Raw genomic sequence first — 16,529 nt, 5'->3', positions numbered from 1 at the left:
ATCACTAGGTCAAGAGATTGAGACCATCCTGGTCAACATGGTGAAACCCCGTCTCTACCAAAAATACAAAAAAATTAGCTGGGCATGGTGGCGCATGTCTGTAATCCCAGCTACTCAGGAGGCTGAGGCAGAAGAATTGCCTGAACCCAGGAGGCAGAGGTTGTGGTGAGCTGAGATCATGCCATTGCACTCCAGCCTGGGTAACAAGAGCGAAACTACGTCTCAAAAAAAAAAAAAAAAAAAACAGAAAACAAAAAATTAGCTGGGCATGATGGCACGTGCCTATAATCCCAGCTACTCAGGAGGCTGAGGCAGGAGAATTGCCTGAACCCAGGAGACGGAGGTTGCGGTGAGCCGAGATCGCGCCATTGCACTCCAGCCTGGGTAACAAGAGCGAAACTCCGTCTCAAAAAGAAAAAAAAAAAAAAAAATTAGCTGGGCATGATGGCATGTGCCTGTATTCCCAGCTACTCAGGAGGCTGAGGCAGGAGAATTGCCTGAACCCAGGAGATGGAGGTTGCGGTGAGCTGAGATCGCGCCATTGCACTCCAGCCTGGGTAACAAGAGCGAAACTCCGTCTCAAAAAAAAAAAAAAATACAAAAAATTGCTGGGCATGATGGCACGTGCCTGTAATCCCAGCTACTCAGGAGGCTGAGGCAGGAGAATGCCTGAACCCAGGAGGCAGAGGTTGTGGTGAATCGCGATCACGCCATTGCACTCCAGCCTGGGTAACAAGAGCAAAACTCCGTCTCAAAAAAAAAAAAAAAAAAAAAAAAAAGGCTGCTGGGAGGCAAAACATGGGCCCATAGATGTGGCCAGGAGGAGGATGTGGGCCTAGGGAGGCATAGGCTAGACCTCCTGGAGAGGCTGACAGGAGGCCGGAGCTAGGGCCCAGGGGGCCTTTGGGAGGCAGGAGCTGGCCCGGGAGGGCCCAACCTGATGACGTTTTGCTCCCATGTGGAGGAGATGCCAGGAGGGCAGGAGCTGGGCCTGGAGAGGCCAACTTCAGGACCCAATGCATGGGTCTGCTGAGGCCAGCAGGAGGAGGCCAGAGCTGGACCAGCAGAAGCCGACTCGGGGACGTTTGGGGCCTGGAGGCGCTCTGGGAGAGCAGTAGCCAAGCCTGGACAGGCCAGCCTGAGACATGAGCCAGGTGGGTCTGGAGAGCCTGAGTCGAGGGCCTGAGCTTTCGGTCCTACAAAGGCTGCCGGGAGCTGGGTAGGAGCCGAGTCCACAGAGGGTGCTGCAAGGCCAGGCTGGAAGGTGGGCCGCTAGATGCCACTGGGAGGAGGAGCTGGGCCCCAAGAGGCTGACCTGAAGACGTTCTGGACATGGAGAGGATGCCAGAAGGCCAATGCTGGGCCCAGGAGGGCCGCCGGGAGGCACCAGCTTGGACTGAGGAGGCCACGGGGAGGCCGGGGGCGAGGCCTGTAGATACAGGCTGCCACAGAGGCAGGACCTTGGCTGAGCAGAGGTCACAGTGAGGCCACAAGCTGGGTCTGGAGGGTCCACTGAGTGGCGGACGCTGGGCCCGGAGGGGCCTAGTGCAGGCAGGAGCTGGGCCTGGGGAGGCCACCGGGAGGCAGGAGCTGGCCCGGGAGGGAGAGTCCATGAGAGGTGAGGTGGGCTGAGAAAAGCTGGTGCGAGGGAGGACCTGGGCACAGACTCGAGGCCAGCACCAGGTGAGAGCTGGGTCCAGAGACGTCTGCCAGAGGAACGAGGTGGGCCTCAACCGGCCAGTGTGAGGGAGGCGCTGGGCTTGTGGACGCAGCCGGGAGGCAGGCAGGATCTTGGGCTGGGGAAGCCGCCGGCAGGCAGTGGCTGATGCTGGGGAGGCTGTGGGGAGGCCAGAGCTGGGCCTGGAGAAGCCGCTGTCAGGAGGTAGGTGGGCCTGTCGAGGCCACCGGGAGGCAGAAGGGACGCCCGGAAGGCCCCACCTGAGGAAGCTTCGGGACGACAGACGAAAGGCTGCCGGTAACTGGCCAGGAGACGAGCCAAAAGAGGCTGCTGGGAGGCAAAATGTGGGCCCATAGACATGGCCAGGAGGACGATCCTGGCCTGGGGAGTCCGCCAGTAGGGAGGCATAGGCTGGGCCTCCTGGAAGGCTGGTGAGACACAGGAGCTGGGCCTCATGGGGCCGCTGGGAGACAGAAGCTGGTCCTGGAGGAGCCCACGTGACAACGTATTGCGCCTATGTGATGACATATTGCGCCTATGTTGAGGGGGCCGCCAGGAGGGCAGGAGCTGGGCTTGCAGAGGTGGACTTCAGGACCCAATGCTTGGGCCTCTGGAGGCCAGCGGGAGGAGGCAGCAGGAGCTGGGCTGGCAGAAGCTGACTTGGGAATGTCTGGGGCCTGGAGACACCCTGGGAGGGCAGGAGCCAAGCCTGGAGAGGCCAGCGTGAGGCATGAGCCAGTGGGCCTGGAGAGCCTGAGTTGAGGGCCTGAGCTTTTGGGCCTACAAAGGCTGCCGGGAGCAGGGCAGGAGCCGAGTCCACACAGGTTGCTGCGAGGCAAAGCGGGAAGATGGGTCCCTAGACGCCGCCAGGAGGAGGAGCTGGGCCCCGAGAGGCTGACCTGAAGATATTCTGGACACGCAGAGGATTCCAGAAGGCCAACGCTGGGCCCAGGGGGCCACCAGAAGGCACCAGTTTGGCCCAAGGCGGCCACGGGGAGGCTGGGGGCAATGTGGAAACACGCTGCTGCAGAGGCAGGAGCTGGGCTGAGCGGAGGCCACGGTGAGGCCACGAGCTGGGTCTGGAGGGTCCACTGAGAGGCGGAGGCTGGGCCCGGAGGGGCCTAGCGCAGGCAGGAGCCAGGCCTGGGGAGGCTGGGGCCAGAGAGGAAGCTTCAGGCCTGGAAAGGCCGCCGGGAGGCACGAGCTGGCCCGGGGGAGGACCTGGGCCCAGATGCGAGGCCAGCGCCAGGCGAGAGCTGGGTCCAGAGACGTCTGCCAGAGGAACGAGCTGGGCCTCAACCGGCCAGTGTGAGGGAGGCGCTGGGCTTGTGGACGCAGCCAGGAGGCAGGCAGGATCTTGGCCTAGGGTAGCCACCGGCAGGCAGCGGTTGGTGCTCGGGAGGCCAGAGCTGGGCCTGGAGAGGCCACTGTCAGGAGGGAGATGCGCCTGAGTGAAAAAACATCTTGAGTAAAAAAACAATCTTAAGTAGAACTTTTTGTTAGACAAGCCCCCCTTCCCTTGACCTGCTCCTTCTGCTTCTGTAATAATCTGCTTACTGCCCCCGACCCTAAACTGGTATAAAAGTGTTGATTGACCTTTGTTCTTGGCCGAGAGGTTTGAGCTCTCTCAAACCTCTAGCTGACTCTCAGATGCCAGCATAAAGGTGGACTCTCAACAAACTCAGTGCATGGCGCGTCTGTTTAAACTCGCTAGGGCATAACACTATGAGACCATTTAATGACTGTCACTTCTTTGGTAGGCTCTAAGCCCTTCTTCCACTTGGTCACACAAGTCTATCTGTGCAATCCCACCACACCCACATGGCACTCCTCACTCCACACACGATGGGTGAGGTATGTGAATATGTGACCATATTTGACACCTCCCTGCCTTTACTCATATTTGAAACAGGTTCCCTTTCTCTTTTCGCTTTTGGTAAGTGAAGAAGATCATGTTGTGGGGCTTCTGTTGTGATGGTGATTAATTTTTGTGTTTAAAGATGATCATGTTCAGCACTCCAGGTTGGGTGACGGAGTGAGACTGTCTCAAAAACAAAAGCTTAAATGGTTTTCTCTGATGGAATTTAGAATACTTGGCTTTTGCTTTCTCATTGATCTTTAATGAGACAGTAACTGGATATGTCATCCTTGCTTCTTCCCCAAAAATGCTCAATAACTTCTCATTTTATTTTTCTTAGTATTAAGCCCCCAACAACAGGGTTCTTGTCAGACCCAATTTTGCACATCTAACGCTTATACTAAATAAACGTTTGTTCAATAAGCGAATCTAAATATTAATTGTAAATATAAAGAAGTCATAATGAGACGGGAACAAAAGGCCCATCTTCATCAAATTAATCTCTTCTTAATTTGTTTCTGCAGATTATCTTACCTTTTAATAAAAATTTAATTCAGTTGCCCACTTGACTGATTGTTTTCCAGCCTTGGAATTCCATATCACGAGGGATTTCTGAAAGGAATGTTTTCCAGTAGTCCTTCCACATACAAATCATTTGAATGTGCTTCAAAGTTTTGGTCTTAAAAGAGATCTTCAAAGATCCTAAAAGATAAAACTTTTTTTTAATACCCTTAGGAAGAGAGAGAAAGAAAATTATTATAGAAAATAAAGAATACAACCTAAATAGCACTTTTTTTTTTTTGAGATTGAGTCTTGCTCTGTCACCCAGGCTGGAGTGCAGTGGCATGATCTCAGCTCACTGCAACCTCCACCTCCCAGGTTCTAGCAATTCTTCTACCTCAGCCTCCCAAGTAGCTAAGATTATAGGCACCTGCCATCATGCCTGGCTAATTTTTGTATTTTTTAGTACAGACCGGGTTTCACCATTTTGGGCAGGATGGTCTCAAACTCCTGATCTCAGGTGGTTCGCCCATCTCAGCCTCCCAAAGTGCTGGGATTACAGGCATGAGCCATCGCACCCAGCCTGTAAATACTATTTGGAAGCAGCCTTTTGCTACTCCCTGCTGGTGACCTCTAATAACCCTCCTCCATGCTGCTGCACACTGGCCCATTCAGGCTACACTTTCATCTGCACTGCAACCACAAGATCGATATTCTTTACCCCTTCAACCTTGTAAGCATGTTATTTTAAAAGAAATAACTTTCCACAAAGAATTCATGGAATGTGAAATAACAATAGTAAGCAGAGGCTGGTTTAGATTAAAAGAGGCATAATAACCAAGTTAGCACAAGAAGATTGTTTGGATCCAGATATAAAGCAAACAATGAGCTGACGCCAAAAAATCATTTTTAGTTTTGTGAGATGTGATGAGATAGTGGCTGTTTGGGGATGTGCACTGAACAGGTAAAACGATGTGAAGACTGTGATTTGCTTTATGATATTCTTGCAAAGGGAGGAAAAGAAATAGAACAAAATGTAGGACAATCTTAATGATCACAGAAACCCAGGAATGGGTTTTTGTGTTCATTGTACTATTTTCTCTACTTCTGAATAGGTATAAAAACTGTAATTTAAAAATGTAAAAAAAGAAAAAAAAAATGGTAACACACCATGGCTCATGCCTGTAATCCCAACTCTTTGAAAAGCCAAGGCGGGGGCATCACTTGGGTCAGGAGTTCGAGACCAGCCTGGCCAACATGGTGAAACCCTGTCTCTAGGAAAAAAAAAAAAAAAAAAAAACCTGGGTGTGGTGGCCGGCACCTGTAGTCCCAGCTACTCATAAGGCTGAGGCAAGAGAATCAGTTGAACCCGGGAGGCAGAGGCTGCAGGGATCTACTGCACTCCAGCCTAAACAACAGAGTGAGAATCTGCCTTAAGAAAAAAAAAGTAAAAAAGAATTTACTAATCCCTGCTCTAAAGCCACATCCAAACAGAACTCTAACGAGAAACATTCAAGCAATTTACGTGATGCTATTTATATACAGATCTCCCATGCACCTCTGAATGTAACATTTAAATATTTTGCAACATGATGGCTGGGAGTGGCTCAAACCTCGGCATGGTGGCACATGGCTGTAGCCCTAGATACGACTTAGGAGACTGAGACAGGAGGACAACTTGAGCCCAGGAGTTCTAGCCCAGCCCAGAAAAATAACACGACCCTGTTTCTTTAAAAAGAAAAGTCAGGGAGGCTGGGCGCGGTGGCTTATGCCTGTAATCCCAGCACTTTGGGAGGCCGAGGTGGGTGGATCACGAGGTCAAGAGATCGAGACCATCCTGGTCAACATGGTGAAACCCCGTCTCTACTAAAAAGACAAAAAATTAGCTGGGCATGGTGGCGCGTGCGTGTAATCCCAGCTACCAGGGAGGCTGAGGCAGGAGAATTGCCTGAACCCAGGAGGTGGAGGTTGCGGTGAGCCGAGATCGTGCCATTGCACTCCAGCCTGGGTAACAAGAGCGAAACTCCATCTCAAAAAAAAAATAAAATGAAATAAAATAAAACAAATAAATAAATAAATAATTTAAAAAAAAAAAGAAAAAGAAAAGTCAGGGAGCTGTCAGGGAGCTCACTGATAATTTATTTTGGTGCTATCAACAACTGCTATCAAAACACTACTACAAAATCCAAAATTCTATCTATTGCCAGACCTTTCTCCTTACTTCTGAACTCATTTACCAAACTGCCTCCCCCACCTCCGCAACTCAACGTGAATGTCAACTTGAAATTAATTACTTAATTTCTTTGCTATTAGATTGGCTTTCCTTTAACATCTAAAGACTTGTCTTAAATTCTTACTTCATGTTATTAGCATCAAATCTGAAGGGATCTAGTGTAGGAGCTCTTTGACATAAGAAACATGTGTTTTTGAGAAATCACACAAAGTGAAATAATTATCATAGCTGTAAAAAGAAATATGCCCATAAAGAAATAACAGTAAAAGATTAGAGGCTTTCAGTCATACTAGAGAGTGACGTTACATCAAATTATTCTGTTAATTCAATAAGAAAATATATAAACCTAATTCTGACAAACTTTCTATAAAACAAAAAAGAACCCTTTGTTAGGGTTGAGAGTGAAAACTGCAAGTTTTAGAAAGAGGTGAGACCAGCTGCAGAATGTGCTCCTCACGCATCACCAAGGCTGTCCCAATCGCACCCTCTGCCTCAGTATCCCCCTTATTCCACTTAATTCTTTCCCAGACCACAACCCCTTCTTACATAGTAAATATCTCCTACTTACTACACATTTCCCCACCGGATTAAATGCTCCAGAATGCATGGGGCAGGGCACCGTCTCCCACAGCGCCCAGTTTCCAACACCTGACTCACAGGTACCAAATGACTTCAGGATTATGAGGTTGGATGTAGTGATTATTTTCTCAATACTTGCAGTGGTTCACAGCAATGAAAATCCTAAGATTTCCTTTCCCCTTTCGGGGACCATAAAGCAAGCAGCAATACCGTCAAGAGGCATTTGAACCAGAGCAACTCCAACTAAAATAGGAGCTGGGTAAAATGAGGCTGAGACCTGCTGAGTTGCATTCTCAGATAGTTAAGGCATTCTAAGTCACAGGGTGACGAAGGAGGCCAGCACAAGATACAGTTCATAAAGACCTTGCTGATCAAATGGGTTGCAGTAAAGCGGCCAGCCAAAACCAAGATAGTGACGAGAGTGGCCTCTGGTCGTCCTCACTGCTACTACACTCCCACCAACACCACGACAGTTTGCTCAAAAGGGGAAGCATACAAATAATCCATTCCTGGCCGGGCACAGTGGCTCACACCTGTAAACCCAGCACTCTGGGAGGCCAAGGTGGGTGGATCGCCTTACGTCAGGAGCTTCAGAGCAGCCTGACCAACATGGTGGAACCCCCTTCTCTACTACAAATGAAAAATAAAATTAGCTGGGTGTCGTGGTGCACACCTGTGATCCCAGCTACTTGGGAGGCTGAGGCAGGAGAATCACTTGAGAACCTGCTTGAGAAGTAAACAAGACAGGCATGATCTGCGCTGTCAGGGCCACTGTGCTGAAGCAGGAGGAAGAAGTCAGCCAGCAGCGCTCTGTGAAAAATGAAAGGAGGATGAATCAGTGAGCCTGGAGGCTGAGGTGAGACGGTGCTCAGTGAAGACCTCTCCAGCATGGTGACATTTCAACTGTGATGCTAATAGAAAGGAGAAGCGCAGAAAGCCCTCAACTAACAGCATTCCACAAACACCAGCCCTCAGCGCAACAGTGCCAGGAGGCTGTGACCTGAGAGGAAGAGAGGCACACAAATGACCAGAGTGGCTGGCACAGAGCAAGCAATCCACAGAGGGCATGTGGGAAAAGCAGAGGAATGGCAGAGAGCAGCTCACCCATGCCCCTGCAGATCCAATCAGGGGCTGTGAGGTTTCTCCAAGTACAGTGGAAGCCACTACAGATGACAGTCCAGAGAATGACAGGCTCCACCTCCTGCTTTCAATGAGCCTGACCTGGCCGTTCTGTGGCATGGCTCTAACTGGGCACTGGAGGGCAGTGAAGGAGGATGGGGTAGAATCCGGGCTTTGTGTTTGGGCAGAGTCAGCAGGCCTTGCTAGGCTGGATACGGGAAGGGAGACAATCATACCTCAGGGTAACTCCTGGGCATCTGGCTTGGGCAGCTGGTAGACCCTGAGAGGAGCTCCTGGAGAGGGAAATGGGGACTTTGCCTGGGACATATGAAGCCTGAGGAGGGGTCAAGCAGATAGGTAAATATAGAGGTCTGGTATGAGGAGCATCTTCAGGGCCAGGAATGAGAGTCTCAAAGACACAGACAATATAATATTTTCAAGAGGTGGGCAAGGTGGGATTATCTGTAAGACACAGTAAGAAGAGAGAAAGAGGCTGGGCAAAGGGGCTCATGTCTGTAATCTGAGCACTTTGGGGAGGCCAAGGCAGGTGGATCACGAGGTCAGGAGTTCAAGACCAGCCTGGCCAACATGGTGAAACTTCATCTCTACTAAAAAAATAGAAAAATTAGCCAGGCATAGTGGCGGACATCTGTAATCCCAGCTACTCAGGAGGCTGAGGCAGGAGAATCGCTTGAACCAGGGAGGCAGAGGTTGCAGTGAGTCAAGACTGTGCCGCTGCACTCCAGCCTGGGTGACAAGAGGAAGATTCTATCTCAAAAAAAAAAAAGAAAGAAAGAAAGAAAGAGGGCTCAGGATGAAGCTGCCGGCTGGCACTCTCCAGTGTAGAGAGGACGAGGGCAGGGGCCTCAAGAGACTGAAAATGAGACAGAGAGGAGCCAAGAAAGAGTCCACAAGATTTGAACATTTTTATAAAAAATGGGGGAACAGAGAACAATAACCTAGAATTGTGCTGAGAAGCAGAATAAAAATGGGGCAGAGAGCAACTATGGGTGGCAAAAGCTGTTGAATAACAAATTAAAACAGTGTTTTGAAATGTTGATGAAGTATTTAAGGAACACGATAGATGAGACAGGTTGGCTGAGGTTGTACCTTCAAATGCCCAGTGGTGGCTACTGCCAAAGCTCTGTTACTACAGAGTGGCACCCAGGCACAGGTAAAGCCCAAAGAAAAGAGGCTTCCCAATGGTGTCAATCCTCCTGCAGAAAACCTTTGACTGTACAGAAAAATCTACTCAGTAAAAAGCATATGTGGTTCCATTACCCGACTCTCTCCTCTTATGTAGGATTAAAATTTCCATAATCTATGCCTATTAAAAACTGTAGGATGGCCAAGCATGGTGGCTCACATCTGTAATCCCAGCAATTTGGGACGCTGAGGCAGCTGAACCACCTGAGGTCAGGAGTTTGAGACCAGCCTGACCAACAAGGCAAAGCCCTGTCTCTACTGAAAATATAAAATTAGCCAAGTGTGGTGGTCATGCCTATAATCCCAGCTAGTCGGGAGGCTGAGGCAGGAGAATCACTTGAAACTGGGAGGCAGAGGTTGCAGTGAACTGAGATCCTGCCATTGCACTCCAGCCTGGGTGACAGAATGAGACTCCATCTAAATAAAAAAACAAAAAAAGTCAGAGAGTCCAGGTGTAGTGGCTCATGCCTGTAATCCCAACATGTTGGGAGGAGGGGGAATCAACTCAGGTCAGGAGTTTTAGGCTAGCCTGGCCAAACTGATGAAACCCCAACTCTACTAAAAATGCAAATATTAGACAGGCATGCTGGCAGGTGCCTACAATCCCAGCTATTTGAAAGGTTGAGGCAAGACAATCGCTTGAACCTGGGAGGTGAAGGTTGCAGTGAGCCAAGACAGTGCCACTCTGCACTCCAGCCTGAGCAACAACACTGAAACTCCATCACCAAAAAAAAAAAAAAAAAAAAAGAGAGAAAACTGGAGCTGAGTCCTACTCATTGTATTTACTTTCCTAAGATAAAACATTATAAAAAACATTCCCACCAGGTGTGGTGGCTCACATCTGTAATGCCAGCACTTTGGGAGGCCAAAACGTGGGAATCACAGAATGAGGAGTTCAAGACAAGCCTGGCCAGCATGGTGAAATCCACATCTACCAAAAAAATACAAACATTAGCTATACATGGTGGTGTGCGCCTGTAATCTCAGCTACTCGGGAGAGTGAGGCAAGAAAATGACTTGAATCCGGGAGATGGAGGTTGCAGAGAGCCACTGTACTCCAGCCTGGGTGACAGAGCAAGACTCCATACAAAGAAAACAAAACAAAACAAAACAAAAGACATTACTCAGTAACATACTTTAAAGGAGGAAAAAAAGGCTTACCCAATTGTTTTGCAGAAAAGCTGATCCACTGTCTTTCTTAGTTTGGTGATTCTGGCACATCATTCTTCCTTTACTGTCGAAACACAAAAATACAAGTTTTCTCAATGTAATGGGTTTACTAACCTGGGTTGTTAAATATTATTATTATTATTATTATTATTATTATTATTATTATTACTGTTTTAAGACGGGGTTTCACCACATTGGTCAGGCTGGTCTTGAACTCCCGACCTCAGGTGATCCACCCACCTTGGCCTTCAAAGTGCTTGATTACAGGCGTGAGCCACCATGCCCGGCCTAAATATTATTATTATAAAATAGGCAGTATCTTTTCTTTCCTGTGACTAAAACTATTTCTAAGATTCCAGAATGTACTTATTACTGAAACAATGCTAACACTGAACAAAAAAAGGAAGAACCAGACATTCATTAAAGCTTGAAAAAAGCAGAACGCGGTGTGCTCAAGAACAGCTACCGGGCCAGGCACAGTGGCTCATGCCTGTAATCCTAGCACTTTCGGAGGCTGAAGCAGGCAGATCACCTGAGGTCAGGAGTTCAAGACCAGCCTGGCCAACATGGTGAAACCCCATCCCTGCTACAAACACAAAAATTAGGCAGCCACGGTGGCAGGTGCCTGTAATCCCAGCTACCTGAAACATGAAGTGGGAAGATTTGCTTGAACCCAGAAGGTGGGAGGATACAGCAAGCTGAGATTATGTCACTGCACTCCAGCATGGGCAACCCAGCAAAACTCCATCTCAATAAATAAATAAACAGCTAGCAGGAGACATTTGCTATGGGGAGACTAGGGACATGATCTTGCTGGCAATCCTCCCATTTTAGTAAATCTAAACAGCTTAATTCCATTCTGTTTTGTCCCCATACCACGCCAGAGCCAAAACTAGTGAGAAAATCAATTCTATTTCTTTGAAAACACATCTAACAATGAAGACATGATACGCATGGCTGCATACTCTAAAAGGAAACCTTCTTATGTTCTGGGTATCATGAGCATTTGATGAATGCTTTTTCAGTTGACTGGCGTAGACTTGAACAATAAACTGTTCGATGCGCTACGCCAAATAAATCTTGCATCTGAGAAGTAGGACAAAGATTGTTATTTTACTGCTGTCTACCCATTAATCCAGCATCCACATGTATTTATAATGGGTTAATACAAAGAAAATAAGTTGACTGTTTTAGAGGGCATTAGAATTTTGACAGCATGAATTCTCTTATCCTGGAAAACAATTAATAGTTAGAGACATATTATTTCACGTGGAAGGTACCATTAAAGAAATCAATGTTAATCATTAAATAATTATTGCACATAATCTTCTCATCTGGCCTAAGACTGAAGACGTACCTCCTGAAGCTGGTTTATCAAGCTGTAAATCTCCAGTTCTTGAATTCATAAGTTCATGTCTGAAAGGTGAGAATATTTAATATTCACTAGGCAATATTTAGCACAGTAATATCCATTAGTACATATTTAATATTTAATCACCAAGGGTGGTTTTGAAAAGAAAAGACAGGCTGGGCACAGTAACTCCTGCCTGTAATTCCAACACTTTGGAAAGCTGAGGCAGACGGATCACAAGGTCAAAAGTTTGAGACCAACCAGGCCAACATGGTAAAACCCCATCTCCACTAAAAATACAAACCTTAGCTGGGTGTGGTGGCAGGCACCTGGAATCGCAGCTACTCAGGAGGCTGAGCTGGAGAATTGCTTGCACCCAAGAGGCAGAGGTTGAAGTGAGCCGAGATCACATCACTGCACTACATAGCCTAGGTGACAGAGCAAGACTCCCTCTCAGAAAAAAATTAAGAAAAGACAATCTGAATGCTTGAGCACAACTAAATCTTCAGTTGAGGTTTCTAAAGAGTAACAAAAAAAAAAATAATTGCAAATTGTCTCCTAAGTTGCTTCATGGAGCATGTGTCCTCACAAGTAAAGTGGCAACTTGGCAACACACAGCTCTTTGAAGCATACTACAAAATCTTAAATGGAATCCTTTAATATTGCATTGCATTCAAGGCTATCTTCCTCTACATATCTACAAAAACAATCATATATTCCCACATATGCTATGAAAATCTCAGGCCGAAAAGCAAGACATGGATACTCTTTTCTTCAGCAAAAGTAGCACAACATTGTAAAAGAAAATGTAAGTTGCATGCCAGTCAGGTGTGGGCGGTGTTCATGTTTCAAAAGCTAACACTGGCATGACTGACTCAAAGTTGGACCCAGATAAATTAAAAAGGGAAAGATGAAAAATACATAAAATAGGCTGGGCACAGTGGCTCATGCCTGTAATCCCAGCACTTTGGAAGACCAAGGAAGGTGTATCACAAGGTCAGGATTTCGAGGCCAGCCTGGCCCATATGGAGACTGAGGCAGGAGAATTGCTTGATCCCAGGAGGCAGAGGTTGAAGTGAGCCGAGATCATGCGACTACGCTCCAGCCGAGGCGACAAGAGTGAAAACTCTGTCTCACAAAGGAAAAAACATTCCTTTGGGAAGTCCTTCTACATAGAGATCTTCAACATGAGACTGGAGAAAAGGGGTATAGGATCATCAACAGACCATTGGCTTTTACTGTTTGAGCTATCGGGACAAAAAGAAAAAGAGAGATCATTTAAACACAATCTGTATTGCTCTTTAACTTTTTATTTTTCAGATGGAGTCTCGCTCTGTCACCAGGCTGAAGTGAAGCAGCACAATCTCAGTTCACTGCAACCTCCGTGTCCCGGGTTCAAGTGATTCTCCTGCCTAAGTCTCCTGAGTAGCTGGGACTACATGTGCCCGCCACCATGCTCAGCTAATTTTTATACTTTTAGTAGAGACAGAATTTCACCATGTTTGCCAGGATGGTCTCGATCTCCTGACCTCGTGATCCACCCACCTTGGCCTCCCAAAGTGCTGGGATTACAGGCATGAGCCACTGAGCCAGGCATTGCTCTTTAACTTTTATAATTTCATCTTTACTTCTGTTATTGTAATTCAGTCCAAAGAAAAACAGTGTGAGGAAAATAAAAATAACACCCAAAGTGCTAATATTCTGTTCATCAAAGTTTGCAGTGAAATATCCCACTACAGCCAGGCAGGGTGACTTACCCCTGTAATCCTAGCACTTGGGAGGCCAAGGCAGGTGAATCGCCTGAGGTCAGGAATTGGAGACCAGGCTGGCCAACATGGCAAAACCGCATCTCTAAGAAAAATACAAAAATTAGCCAGTTGTGGTGGTGAGTGCTTATAATCTTAGCTACTTGGGAAGCTGAGATAGGAGAATCACCTAAACACAGGAGGCAGAGGTTGCAGTGAGCTAAGATCACCCCATTGCACTCTAGCATGGGTAACAAGAGCAAAACTCCAGCTCAAAAAGAAAAGAAAAGATACATAGATCCCATTACATTAAGGCAATGTAGATACAGCCAGACTTTCTACAGAAATCTGAACCACATTATAAAGAGAGAAAAACATACCAGCTAATATTATTTAATACATACAGTACTAAATGGAAGAGGTAATATTTTCAAAACAGAAACATCAGTGTAACCTTATTGGACTTGTAAAAATAATTTTTTTTAATAACGGAAACAGAAGATTCCCTGAACTGCAACTTTTAAGCTAGCATTTATTTACTCAAGATTCAACTAATATAACAGCTATAAAATGCCAAGAGCTGGGCTGGGCATGGTGGCTCATGGCTGTAATCCCAACATTTTGGGAAGCTAAGGCAGGCAAATCACCTGAGGTAGACCGTTCCAGACTAGCCTGACCAACATGAAAAAAACCCATCTCTAATAAAATATAAAATTAACTGTGGCATATGCCTGTAATCCCAGCTACTCTGGAGGCTGAGGCAGAATAGCAGCTTGAACCCGGGAAGCAGAGGTTGCAGTGAGTTGAGATTGAGCTATTGCCCTACAGCCTGGGCAACAAGAGCAAAACTCCATCTCAAAAAAGAGCTACCCAAGTGGGGGTGGCTCACACCTGTAACCCCAGCACAGTGGTAGGCCAAGGTGGCTGGATCACCTGAGGTCAGGAGTCCGAGACCAGCCTGGCCAACACGGTGAAACCCCATCTCTACTAAAAATTAAAAAATTAGCCAGGCATGGTGGCACTCACCTGTAGTCCTAGCTACTAGGGAGGCTGAGGCAAGAGGATCGATTCAACCTAAGAAGTGGAAGTTTCGGTCAGCTGAGATCACACCACTGCACTCCAGCCTGAGTGAAAGAGCAAGACTCTGTTTCAAAGAAAAAAAAAAGAAAGTCAAGAGCATGGGGAGTATTAAAATCAAACATAACCAACAGTCTCCCATCAAAACAGCTCCATTTTTTTGCTATCATCGTGTGTTAAGGTCTATCTGCTAAACACTGATATTAGTACTAATGTTTCAAGTGCACTATACAGCACATTAGTGCTTAGATTTAATATCCTTTGCTGTACACTAAACTTGAATATCATACTTTCATATTACAAAAAAAAACTTTCCCTAAGGCAATTACCATTAATATTGCTTTAAAATTATAAAATGTGAAGATTGTTTTTATAATTTCACGTTTTATAATTTCACAACAGATGAACATTGTTGTCTTTAAACAAAATAATCTAATAAACCACCATCACAACAAAAGCCCCCACAACATAATCAGTTTCAACTTATAAAAGCACTGACATTTATAAAAATTGTCAGTCAATTTATAAAACAGTGAATTCATAAAACTTTAACAGCAAATGATTTGTACTCAGAATAATACTAAATTAACAATATCATAAAAACATAGGCCGGGTGTAGTGGCTCACACCTGAAATTCCAGCACTTTGGGAGGCCAAGCCAGGTGGATCACTTGAGGTCAGGAGTTCAAGACCACTCTGGACAACATGGTGAAACCCTGTCTCTACTAAAAAATAGACAAGTTAGCTGAGCATGGTGGTGCACGCCTATAATCCCCGCTACTTGGGAGGCTGAGGCAGAAGAATTACTTGAAACCATGAGGCAGAGGTTGCAGTGAGCCAAGATCTCATGCCACTGCACTCCAGTGTGTGCAACAGAGCAAGATTCTGTCTCAAAAAATAAATAAATAAGTAAATAAGAACTTAAGGAAGACGCATTTATTGTGTATTTATATACCCGGTATTATGTGAAGCACTGTAGCATGTTATCAAATCTTCGAGACAGATCTGCAGTTCTCACAACCACGAAAGACAATACCAAGGCTCAGACAGGATAAGAGACTTGGCCAAGCTGACCTCATCAACTGCCCGCCTTGGCCTCCCAAAGTGCTGGGATTACAGGCATGAGCCACCATGCCCGACCTAATACCAAATTTAACAAAGCAGATAAAGAGAAACAATTAGTTAAAAAGAAAAACAATATTAATTAAATCCCCAAGATCCAGGGCTTTGCAATAAATATGTAAATAAATCCCCAATATCCATGCTGAAAGTTTCAAAGAAATGCTAACCGATAATTTAAGAGATACAACTTTTCCTTAGCTTTGCAGTAATCTAGAAACAAAGAATGTTTCTAGATTGTAGACAGACACTACAAGATGAACAGCGAGGCCGGGCGCGGTGGCTCAAGCCTGTAATCCCAGCACTTTGGGAGGCCGAGGCGGGTGGATCACGAGGTCGAGAGATCGAGACCATCCCGGTCAACATTGTGAAACCCCGTCTCTATTAATACAAAAAAATTAGCTGGGCACGGTGGCGCGTGCCTGTAATCCCAGCTACTCAGGAGGCTGAGGCAGGAGAATTGCCTGAACCCAGGAGGCGGAGGTTGCGGTGAGCCGAGATCGCGCCATTGCACTCCAGCCTGGGTAACAAGAGCGAGACTCCGTCTCAAAAAAAAAAAAAAAAAAAAAAAAAAGATGAACAGCGACTCCATTGTGTAAACACTCATGAACAAAGTATTACAGGACTTTTCCAGTTTAGACATACCGTATTTTCTTTCAGATAATTCTTCGATGTGTTTACGTAGATCAGTGATACGATCATTCCATTTCTCTGAAAATTGAGCAAAGGTTGATTGTCAATAATATGTCCCTATTTCAGAGCAACATTAACATATGATGACTTATTTCCTGTATTTTACATCTCGACAGTCCATACCATTTTACTGCTTTTGAAAAAATTTTTCCCTTTTTTGGCGGTTCTCATAATTAGTTTAATTGGACACTGTAAGAGAA

At 46.3% G+C, this 16,529-nt stretch overlaps 1 protein-coding gene across 1 annotated transcript in view; it reads right to left on the bottom strand.

The window, feature by feature from the left end:
• Positions 1–2,882: 2,882 nt before the first annotated feature.
• LOC135276210 (DNA polymerase epsilon catalytic subunit A-like) overlaps positions 2,883–16,529 on the bottom strand; it is a 34,375-nt gene continuing 20,728 nt past the window's right edge. The window contains exons 4-8 of the mRNA XM_064379473.1: positions 16,282–16,347; positions 11,702–11,760; positions 10,336–10,408; positions 4,071–4,238; positions 2,883–3,125 (exon numbers count right to left, since the gene is read on the bottom strand). Coding sequence (XP_064235543.1) covers positions 11,755–11,760; positions 16,282–16,347 — 72 coding nt within the window. The 3' untranslated portion in view covers positions 2,883–3,125; positions 4,071–4,238; positions 10,336–10,408; positions 11,702–11,754. The remainder of the gene's footprint in view (positions 3,126–4,070; positions 4,239–10,335; positions 10,409–11,701; positions 11,761–16,281; positions 16,348–16,529) is intronic.

The sequence above is a fragment of the Aotus nancymaae genome, unplaced genomic scaffold (assembly GCF_030222135.1).
Source record: "Aotus nancymaae isolate 86718 unplaced genomic scaffold, 86718_ANA_hifiasm-v0.15.2.pri h1tg000021l, whole genome shotgun sequence".
Lineage (NCBI taxonomy): Eukaryota > Metazoa > Chordata > Mammalia > Primates > Aotidae > Aotus > Aotus nancymaae.
The sequence above is the reverse complement of the archived record's forward strand: the minus strand, read 5'-3'. Positions and strand labels throughout refer to the sequence as shown.